At 42.7% G+C, this 11,613-nt stretch overlaps 1 protein-coding gene across 2 annotated transcripts in view; it reads left to right on the top strand.

The window, feature by feature from the left end:
* Positions 1-1,534: 1,534 nt before the first annotated feature.
* The window catches only part of LOC108520531 (E3 ubiquitin-protein ligase HERC2-like), a 42,926-nt gene continuing 32,847 nt past the window's right edge, over positions 1,535-11,613 (top strand). For both annotated transcript variants that reach the window (XM_017859960.1, XM_017859958.1), the window contains exons 1-2: positions 1,535-1,646; positions 8,031-8,165. In XM_017859960.1, the coding sequence (XP_017715449.1) occupies positions 1,574-1,646; positions 8,031-8,165 (208 nt within the window). In that variant the 5' untranslated portion in view covers positions 1,535-1,573. The remainder of the gene's footprint in view (positions 1,647-8,030; positions 8,166-11,613) is intronic.

Genomic DNA, 11,613 nt, shown 5'->3' with positions numbered 1-11,613 from the left:
TGCCTCCTGGGTTCGTGCTAGTCTGCTTCAGCCTCCCGAGGGACTGGGATTACAGGCATGCACCAGCACACCTGGCTAAGTTTTTATATTTTTAGTAGAGGTGGGGTTTCACCATGTTGGCCAGGCTGGTCATGAACTCCTGACCTCAAGTGATTTACCTACCTTGGCCTCCCAAATGCTGGGATTACAGGTGTTAGCCACCATGAGTGGCCTAAAGTCTTTTTTTTTTTTTTTTTTTTTTTGAGGCGGAGTCTCGCTCTGTCGCCCGGTCTGGAGTGCAGTGGCCAGATCTCAGCTCACTGCAAGCTCCGCCTCCCGGGTTTACGCCATTCTCCTGCCTCAGGCTCCCGAGGAGCTGGGACTACAGGCGCCCGCCACCTCGCCCGGCTAGTTTTTGTATTTTAGTAGAGACGGGGTTTCACCGTGTTAGCCAGGATGGTCTTGATCTCCTGACCTCGTGATCCGCCCGTCTCGGCCTCCCAAAGTGCTGGGATTACAGGCTTGAGCCACCGCGCCCGGCCCTAAAGTCTTAATTTCTAATAACATTTAATACTTTATCATAAACATGTTTTACTATATTTACATTGCTTTATTGTGCAACGTGAAGTAGTTCTAAAATTGTGACAATATTATCAATACCAATAAATATAAGATTTTATTTTTCATTATAGTATATTCTATTAATTATGTATAGTTCAAAAGTCCTTTGACATACTTTTCTTTGTATATGCGTGGGTTAATTTGCTTGTTGCCAGTTGTAGGTTTTGCTTTTTTATGATTTAATTTTATTTTTGAGGATGAAAGTCATGTATATTTCAGAAGTAAAGGCACAAAGTATACTTAAAATGTTGTTGCTTTTTCTGGTCCTGCTGCCTTTGCCCATATTCCCTCCCTATTTCCCCACAGGTAGTCATTGATACTTGCTTTTGGTTTATCTTTTCAGAGCACATGCATGTGTGTTTGTTTGTGTGTGTCTTTTTTTTCTTTTCTTTTTTTTTTTGAGACCAAGTCTTGTTCTTGTCACTGAGGCTGAGTGCAGTGGCGCGATCTCAGCCTACTGCAACCTCCGCCTCCTGGGTTCAAGCGATTCTCCTGCCTCAGCTTCCTGAGTAGCTGGGATTACAGGCGCATGCCACCATACCTGGCTAATGTTTTTATATTTTTAGTAGAGATGGGGTTTCACCGTGTTGGCCAGGCTGGTCTCAAATTCCTCATCTCAGGTGATCTGCCCCCCTTGGCCTCCCATAAGTGCTGGGATTACAGGCATGAGTGACTTCGCCGGACCACGTGTCTTTTTTCTTGTATGTTACACAAGAGGTAGCCTAGTATTGACACTGTTGTGCACCTTTTCACTTATATTTCTTGGATGACTTTCATGAAATGTTTAAGTCACTAATTTAGTAAATCATTGATTTTATTACTGAGTGATTGAATACATAAGGGGGATTGAGATTTTTTTCCCATATCATTCTTTAAAAATTGCGGTGTGAGTGTGAGCACTCTCTAAACTTATCTCGTTTATCATTGCCAGCTTGCATTCACAAGAGATGGGCTCTGTGGTCTGTGGAACGAAATGGTTAAAGATGGAGAAATTGTATACACTGGAACAGAATCAACCCAGAATGGAGAGCTCCCTCCTAGAAAAGGTAAGGGCCTTTAACTAGTGTTTTTTATTTTGTAAAGACCATTATAAAATGCATTTTATAGAAATTTTGTAATGCGCTATAGGAATAGGAGCTTTGAGCTTAACTCTTTGAAGTTTTGCTTTTTACTTTGGAGATTGTTGTCTAAAATGGTAGTTAATACAAGCTGCCCGGATTTTATTGTTTTATGTGAATTGAAGGCATTTTTATTGCAAAACCGTCTTGCTGCATTTGTGGTGTTCTTTGGGAGTATATTAAACACTTTTTGGAAGCCTTTGGCCTGCAACGAAATGCCACTGAACAATCTTATTTAGTATTGTAGTTTTGAAAGCTCGGTAAGACTATCATTAGGTTGTTCATAACTGTGGCTGTGTTTCAGAATCCCCATTGAGGTTTAAAAAAAATGGGTGCTTGTATACACCCTAAACTTGTTGAATTGGAAAAGATCCTTGGTTGAGACCCGTTGTTGAGGCGGGAAAGATCCTTGGTTGAGACCCATTGTTGAAGCAGGAAAGATCCTTGGTTGAGACCCGTTGTTGAAGTTTGTTGGTCCTCCTACTTGAGAGTCATCAACATGGATAAAGCTACCACTTTAGAAGGTATTTCTTCTAAGCTGAAATAGCTCAGTTGGGAGAGCATTAGACTGAAGAAAGTATTTCTTCTTCTTTTATAGAATGAATTGGGATAGTGTCCACTTGAAAATATGTGGGGACCGGTGCGGTGGGTCATGCCTGTAATTCCAGCACTTTGGGAGGCTGAGGCAGGCAGATCATTTGAGGTTGGGAGTTTGAGACCAGCCTGGCCAACATGGTGAAACCCCATCTCTACTAAAAAATACAAAAATTAGCCAGGCATGGTGGCGGGCGCCTGTAATCCCAGCTTCTTGGGAGGCCAAGGCAGGAGAATTGCTTGAACCCAGGAGGTGGAAGTTGCAGTGAGCTGAGATTGTGTTACTGCACTCCAGCCTTGGTGACAGAGTGAGACTGCATCTAAAAAAAAACCGAAACAAACCATGGGAAAAAGTATTAATCTCCCTATTCAGTTTCAGTGTCAAGCAGTTACCCGTGGTTATTTTTTTTTTATGTTTGTTTGAAAATATTCACACACACACGGACAATAACTGACAGATGTGTACAGTGAGTGGCTGCAGACTCACGCCCATGTTCTCCACCGTGTTTGGCTCCACATCCTGCCGTCTGTCCATCCACTGTTTGTCTCACCTAGTTCCTTAGACACTCATGTATGTAATCGATTCTAGTTCAACTTTATGTTTTTGACTTTCAGGTAAAATTTATATATAATGAAACGCATCTATTTTGAGTTCACCATTTCACAAGTTTTGACAAATGTAACCTGTGTAACCCACATCTTTATCATGACTCTTGCTCGGAAAGTTCTCTCGTGTCCTGCCCCTTCTTCCCAGAGTCAATAACTGGTCTGATGTTTCTCTAACATTGACAGATTGTGCCGGTTCTAGAACTCCATAAATTGAATCATGTAGTCAGGTTCTTCTCTGTCTGGCTTCTTTCACTCTGCATAGTGCTTTTGATTTTCATCTTTTTTTTTTTAAACAACATAGTAGGTTTATATTTAATATAGCACTTCTCATAGGGAGGTATTACTATAAAGTTTTTTTTTTAACATTAAATCTCTTTTCCATGTCAGTGTCTATAGAGCTTTTGTTTTGTTTTTTCTTTAACATTAAGTCTTGTCTCCATTTCAGTATTAGATACACTGAATACATTTTTTCAAATGTTTTTTTTTTCAAGAAAAGCTAAGTACATGGAAAAATCCAAAGTATATGTTTTATTCATTACATTTGATGAATTTTTTTCTTTGTGTTTTCCTCTCGCGAGGGAGTCTTGCTCTGTTGCTTAGGCTGGAGGGCAGTGGCATGATCTCGGCTCACTGCAGCCACTGCCTCCGGGTTCAAGCAGTTCTCTGCCTCAGCCTCCTGGGTAGCTGGGATTACAGGTGCCCTCCACCACGCCCAGCTAATTGTTGTATTTTTAGTAAAGACGGATTTCACCATCTTGGCCAGGCTGGTCTTGAACTCGTGACCTCAAGTGATCCTCTCACCTCGGCCTCCCAAACTGCTAGGATTACAGATGTGAGCTATTGCGCCCAGCCTGATTTTGTGTTTTTAATAGAGATGGGGTTTTGCCGTGTTGGCCAGGCTGGTGTTGATCTCCTAGGTTCAAGTGATCCTCCCACATTGGCCTCTCAAAGTGCTGGGATTACAGCCGTGAGCCACCACACCTGGCCAATGGGAGGTCTCGCTTCCCTTCTCTCCAGCATTCTATAAGCATTGTGTTTGGGCAGTATGTGTTCAATTTTCTCTATGTATACTTTGAACCCTACAGTAGTGAAAGGAAAAGTAGACAAATATTGAAGCTGATGTGGTGTGGTCTTTGAGCTGATGGTGCTAATTATTCTTGGTTGTTTTCATGGCCACCAGTGACTTCATCCTGCTTTTGCTGTTGTAAAGTGTTCTAATTTATGCTCCTGAGAATAACACTTGAGGTGTACTTAGGGTTCTTGTCTGCTTCCTGGTGACTGTCGAAGCTTTTCATCTTCAAGAAGGGAGATGACCAGTGTTCCAGTGTACTGAGTTTAAAGAATTTTGCATTTTTTTATTTGTAAAATTGATAGCCAGATGTAGGGTAGGGGTGGCACACTTTCTCTAAAGGGCCAGATAGTAAATATTTTAAGCTCTCAGTGGACCATATGGTCTCTGTCATAGCCAGGGGCCCTTGCAGCTGTAGTGCGAAAGTAGCCACAGACAATACTACGTCAGTGGGCAGGGGAGGTTCATTCTGTAAACTCTATTTATGGACACCAAAAGATGACGTTCACAGAATGTTTGCAAGTCACAAACTACTGTTTTCCTTTTGATTATTTTTCAGTCATTAAAAAATATAAAATACGGTGGCCGGGCGTGGTGGCTCACACCGGTAATCCCAGCACTTTGGGAGGCCGAGGTGGGTGGATCATCTGAGGTCAGGAGTTGAGACCAGCCTGGCCAACATGGTGAAACCCCATCTCTACTAAAAACAAAAAAATTAACTGGGCATGATGGTGCACACCTGTAATCCCAGCTACTCAGAGGCTGAGGCACGAGAATCACTTGAACCCGGGAGAATTGCCTGAACCTGGAAGGCGGAGGTTGTGGTGACAAGACTCTGTCTCAAAAGAACAACAAAAGTAAAATACTTTCTTTCCTTTCAGACCATACAGAAAGAGGCTGTGGACTGGGTTTGGCCCCTGGGCTGTGGTTAGTGACCACACACACACGCGCACACACACACGCACACATACTCACATGCACACATACATGTAGTGCAGAGTCTGGCATTTAGTGCCAGCACCTGTGTTCTCACCTGAGCTGTGTTCCTGGCTGGGTTCTACTCTGTATTCTGTGATCCCAGATGTCTACCTTGGTAAACTGGAGACAGCAAAGCCTGCCTCCTTCAAGGTTGTTTGTAAAGATTTAAAAGGGTAATGTGTTGTTGTTAGGCCAGATGCTTTGTATAGTACATGTTAGGTTATTTTCACTTTTTTGTTGTTGTTTGTTTTTGAATGGCGTGAACTGCCTTCCAGGTTCAAGCTATTCTCCTGCCTCAGCCTCCCAAGTAGCTGGGATTACAGGTATGAGCCACCGCACCCAGCTAACATTTTTTTAATTAAAAAACTTATATGAGATTTATTTTATTATGATCCCTAGTTAAGTAAATTACGAGTTCTGTAGATTCATGTAACCCCCGCCATCATCAGGATGGAGAAGTTTCATCACCCCAAAAGCTCCCTTGTGCTACTCCTTTTTATCACATGTTCCCTGGCCTCGTACCCTGGCAACCACTGATCTGTTCTCCATCAGGATAGGGTATTCTTTTTGAGAATGTCATGTAAGTGGAATCATACCTTAACGTTTTGAAACCATCTTCATTTATTCCCAGTTATATGTTTGAGGTTTATCTGTTGTTCTGTGTATTAATAGTTATTTTTATTGCTGAATAGTATTTCATCATTTGGATGTACCACATTGTGTTTATCCATTCTGCTGTTGTAGGACCTTGTGGTTGTTTCCATGTTTCTTTTGCAATTGTAATCCTGCTGTGAGCATTTCTGTACAGATTTTGTGTGAATATAGTTTCCATTTCCCTAGGATAAAGACCTAGTAGTATGAAAGCTGGATCATGTGCTGAACTGTTCCAAAGTGGCTGTTTTAGTTTGCATTCCCGCTGGTAATCTGTCATGTTTCTGTTGCTTTGTGTCTTTGTTAGCTCTTGGTGTTATCAGTGATTTTTAGTTGAGCCGTTCTAACAAGTCTAGTGGGATCTCATTGTGGTTTAAATTTGCATTTCCGTAATGGCTAATGATGCTGAATATCATGTTCTTTGCCACTCTTGTATCCTCTGTGAAGTTTCTGTTCAGATCTTTTGCACAGAAGATGCTGTATCATGGAACCAGTAAAATAACCAAGGAGAGGTTGATTAAAGTTCTGTTTATAACCCTAGAAGATTCCTGCCCTAGGGATATGGGATGGCTGAACATAGGACACTGACACTGGACAGATGAAATAGCCGTTTATTAGTCATGCATGCTTACAGCCCTGGAGGTGGGGGACACCGCATGCCACATGGGGGCTGCACTTGGGAACAGAGTGAACCACCAGGGGCTGTGGGAGGCACATTTTGTAGTAAGAAGAGGGTGAGATGACTTTGCTTCCATGGGAAGATGTGATTGGCTTGTTTGAATAACTCTGGATCGGCAGGGATGAGCAGGCTGGGGTCGGGTCTCCATGATAAGGAGGGTTGTTTGGCTTTGGGACCTTATCCGTGGGAGCAGAGCTCGGGGGAGACCTTGTGGTTAGGCTATTTGAGGCCTTCTTGATTTTACTGATGTCAAGGCAGCACGTAATATTTAGCCCTAATTTCGGGCTCCACAACACACTCTTCTATACCTGCTTTCTGTGGCACTTCTCAGAAGGTTTTGTCCTTAGTGTTTAGCAGTTGATTGTGATGTGCCTAGTCATGACTTCTTTTGGATTTATCTTGTTTGGGCTTCTTCAGTCTGCCTAGATTCTTCAGTCTGCCTAGGTTTATGTCATTTGCTGAACTTAGGAAGTTTTCAGCCATTAGTTCTTTGGATGTTTTTTTCAGCATTGTACCTTTTCTTTCCTGTTATTAACCTGTGGGGTCTGTGCTAATTCTAGGTAGTTAGTTTCAGAATTGAATTGCACTGTGGGACACGTAGATGGGTGTTGCAGAGGACTGGAGAATTGCCTGGTGCAAAAGTCCATCCATTTGGTGTCAGAAGTGTTGTAAACAGAGGATCTGTTTCCTTAGAGATTTTTAGGCACTCATTATTTGTAATTTGGATGGGATATCATGTCTTTCACCGATTTCGATACATTTTTCTAATTACGTTGTTTGGATGTTTAGTAATAGCCTTGTGTGATGGAACGTGTTTACACTTCAAGGTTAAGGTTAGTTCTCTCTTCTCTTCGCTTACTATGTAAGGAGTTTTATGACAATTGTTTTTGACTGAAACTTCACATTGTCAGTGGCCTAAAGTCATTGTTCTCAGCTTCTCCTTTGTGTCCCAGTGCTCTTGAATTCTGCTCTCGGTGACAGTGCCCCTGCATAGCAGTGCTTCTCAGTTGGCAGTGGAGTAGGGCCTTGTAAAGAGTTAAAAGATTTTTGAATCTTACTCCTGTTCTACACCCTCCCTTTTCCCATGTATACACAAGCATTGGGACTCACTGGAAAAAAGCAATTGGTGTGAAATTGAAGTAGGTAAATATCAAAGACTAAGTTTCTCAGTTGTGAAATGTGCTAGGAAGTTGATGGAATATCATTTTGGAAGACATGCTTTGAATAATTTGTTATATTGGTTTATTTTTCTTTTTTTTTTTGATACGGAGTCTTGCTCTGTTGCCCGGACTGGAGTACAGTGGCGCCATCTCCGGTCACTGCAAGCTCTGCCTCCAGGGTTCACACCATTGTCCTGCCTCAGCCTCCCGGGTAGCTGGGATTACAGGCGCCCGCCATCATGCCTGGCTAATTTTTTGTATTTTTAGTAGAGACAGGGTTTCACCGTGTTAGCCAGGATGGTCTTGATCTCCTGACCTTGTGATCTACCCGTCTTGGCTTCCCAAAATGCTGGGATTACAGGCATGAGCCTCCGTGCCTGGGTGATATATTGGTTTCTTTATGAAAATTGTACTGGATCTGTTACAGGTGTGACTGATGTATTTTATTTTTAAGTGGGCAAACATTCAGTTAATGATGTGTGTTGTAACTTTTCGGGGAGGGACATTTGCAGAGACTAATGGTATGGCATTCTGAAAAGCAGTTACAGATTAAAATATTTTTAATTCTGCAGATGATAGTGTCGAACCAAGTGGAACAAAGAAAGAAGATATGAATGACAAAGAGAAAAAAGATGAAGAAGAAACTCCTGCACCTGTATATAGGGCCAAGTCAATTCTGGAAAGCTGGGTATGGGGCAAGCAACCAGGTAATCTTGTGAGTTTTGGCACTTTGGAAAGCTTGATCTGATACTCCTTTTCTATATAACTTGGATGGATTCTTAGTATTTTTTTGGTAACAATTTTTAAAAATGTAATTAAAAAATTTAAATATTGTAAAATATACATACCATAAAGCTTACCGTTTTAACCATTTTTGTGCGTACAGTTCATTGGCATTAAGTATATTCACATGGTTACCCAGCCATCATAGTTGACTAATTAAAGACAGAATCTCACTGTGTTGTCCAGGCTGGTCTTATACTCCTGGCTTCAAGGGATCTTCCTGCCTCAGACTCCTGAGTTGCTGAGATTTCAGGTGTAAGCCATTGTACCTGGCACTACATGGAACTTTTTGAGGAACCAGTAAACTGTTTTCCACAGTGGCTACATTGTTTTACATTTTTGCAGCAGTATACCAAGGTTCCAATTTCTCCACACCCTCACCAACACTTTTTCTTTTCTGATGATAACCATTCTAATTTTTGTGAGTAGGTACATCATCTCATTGTTTTGATTTGCATTGCCCGTTTGCCTGTTGATGAGTCACTCTGAGCATCTTTTCACATGCTTATTGACCATTAGTGCACATTCACTGGAGAAATGTCCATTCAAATCCTTTGCCCATTTTTTTTTCTTTGGAGACAGTTTGGCTCTTGTTGCCCAGGCTGGAGTGCAGTGGTGCAATCTCGGCTCATTGCAACCTCTGCCTCCCGGGTTCAAGTGATTCTTCTGCCTCAGCCTCCCGAGTAGCTGGGATTACAGGTGCCTGCCACCGTGCCTGGCTAATTTTTTGTATTTTTATTAGAGACGAGGTTTCACTGCGCCTGGCCCTTTTGCCCATTTTTTAATTAAGTTTTTTGTTTTGGATTATAGGAGTTCTTTATCGTGGATGGACTTTCGTAATCTCTTGCCTTTATCCAAACCAGTAAAACCCATATATTTATTCTATGCTTACTTTTGTTTGTGTAATTCAGTCTTTTAAATGTCTGATGCATTTTGTTCCAATTAAAATATACATGGAATAAATTTTTTTAATAAAAATGTATAGATTATAAAGCAGAAATTTCACCTGACTGCTCACCCAAATTTCAGTTTTCCTCTAAGATTTAGCCAGTATTATCCCTTCAGTGTGGATATTCAGACTTTCTTTTCCTTGCATGGATATACATGTGTAAATGTACATATATAAAAATAATTTGTGATGCCAGGCTTGCACCTGTAATCCCAGCACTTTGGAACGCTGAGGTGAGAGAATTACTTGAGGCCAGCAGTTTGAAGCTGCAGTGATCTATGATTGTGCCTCTCCCTGGGTGACAGGGTCAGACCCTGTCTCTTAAGAAAAAAATTCATATCTGCAGTTAATAATAGTACCCACTTTGTAGTTTATTATGGGATCAGTACAGTAGGCCAGGCAAAGTGCGTATGCTGTTATCTTGCATGTAGTAAGTACCAGCACATACTGCCTGTTATCCAGAAATTTGCTGAAATGTGCCTTGTATTTTCTCTCTTTCCATTTTGTTCAGTCTTCCTGGAAGTTATCAGTTTGAGTTTTTTCAAAGAGCCAGTTGTTGGTTTTAGTGATTTTGTTTGTTTTCTTTTTCATTGATTTCCACTTTACTCTTTATTATTTCCTTTTTTCTGCTGATTTTGGGTTCCATTTGCTCTTCTGTCTCTTCTAATTTCTTAAGGTAAAGGCTTAGCTTAGATAATTGACTTTAGATTTTCTGTCTTTTCCAACAAGTGTTCAAAACTATAATATAAATTTCCCTCTAAGCATTGTTTAGCCACATTTCACAAATTTGGAAATGTTTATTCATTTTCATCTTCATTCAGTTGAAAATATTTTCTAATTTCCCTTTTAATTTCTTCTTTTACCCACTTACTATTTGGAAATATGTTATTTCATTTCCAAATATTTGGGGATTTTCAAATATCTCCTGTTAACAATTTCTAAATTAGTTGTAGTCAGAGAACATATTCTGTGATTTCAGTGTTGAGGCTTGTCTTAAGCCCCAGAATATGGTGTATTCTGTGGAATGTTTCATGCACACGTAATAAGAATGGCTGGGTGCTGTGGCTCATGCCTGTAATCCCAGCACTTTGGGAGGCTGAGGTGGGTGGATTACTTGAGGTCAGGAGTTCAAGACCAGCCTGGCCAACATGGTGAAACCGTCTCTACCAAACATAACAAAAATTAGCTGGGTGTGGTGGTGTAATCTCGATTGCACCCCTGCAGTTTAGTCTGGGTGACAAAGTGAGACTACATCTCAAAAAAAAAAAAGTGTATTTTGCTGCTCTGTAAAGCTTAGTGAGATCAAGTTGTCATTGTTCAGGTATGCTTGACTTGAAATAATTTTCTGCCTACTTGTTCTATTCACTGTTAGGAGAGGAGTTGAACTAACACACAAGGTTGGATTACCACATTAGTTTGACATGAATCTCAGAGATCTTATCAGTACCAGATTACTTAGGAACTTTAAAGATATAAGTAATACCCTCACTTGTGTGCTTAGGCAAAGCAGGAAGAGATATGGGACAGTCTGTGCAACTCCCCCAGGTCCATCCTGTTTGAACTCTGCCTGAGAGATGAGACCTCTCACTGAGGTGCGTCCTCCTCTCACTGAGGTGCGTCCTCCTCTCACTGAGGTGTGTCGTCCTCTCACTGAGGTGCTGAGGTGCGTCATCCTGTCACTGAGGTACGTCGTCCTCTCACTGAGGTGCTGAGGTGCGTCGTCCTCCTGCTGAGGTGCGTCGTCCTCTCGCTGAGGTGCTGAGGTGCGTCGTCCTCTCGCTGAGGTGCTGAGGTGCGTCGTCCTCCTGCTGAGGTGCGTCGTCCTCTCGCTGAGGTGCTGAGGTGCGTCGTCCTCTCGCTGAGGTGCTGAGGTGCGTCCTCCTCTCACTGAGGTGCGTCCTCCTCTCACTGAGGTGCGTCCTCCTCTCACTGAGGTGCGTCCTCCTCTTGCTGAGGTGCGTCCTCCTCTCGCTGAGGTGCGTCGTCCTCTCACTGAGGTGCGTCGTCCTCTCACTGAGGTGCGTCCTCCTCTCACTGAGGTGCGTCCTCCTCTCACTGAGGTGCGTCCTCCTCTCACTGAGGTGCGTCCTCCTCTCACTGAGGTGCGTCCTCCTCTCACTGAGGTGCGTCCTCCTCTCACTGAGGTGCGTCCTCCTCTCACTGAGGTGCGTCCTCCTCTCACTGAGGTGCGTCCTCCTCTCACTGAGGTGCGTCCTCCTCTCACTGAGGTGCGTCCTCCTCTCACTGAGGTGCGTCCTCCTCTCACTGAGGTGCGTCCTCCTCTCACTGAGGTGCGTCCTCCTCTCACTGAGGTGCGTCCTCCTCTCACTGAGGTGCGTCCTCCTCTCACTGAGGTGCGTCCTCCTCTCACTGAGGTGCGTCCTCCTCTCACTGAGGTGCGTCCTCCTCTCACTGAGGTGCGT

The sequence above is a fragment of the Rhinopithecus bieti genome, unplaced genomic scaffold (assembly GCF_001698545.2).
Source record: "Rhinopithecus bieti isolate Rb0 unplaced genomic scaffold, ASM169854v2 scaffold_53514, whole genome shotgun sequence".
NCBI classification, from domain to species: Eukaryota; Metazoa; Chordata; class Mammalia; order Primates; family Cercopithecidae; genus Rhinopithecus; species Rhinopithecus bieti.
Note: the sequence above shows the minus strand (reverse complement) of the source record. Positions and strands in the feature narration are given on the sequence as shown.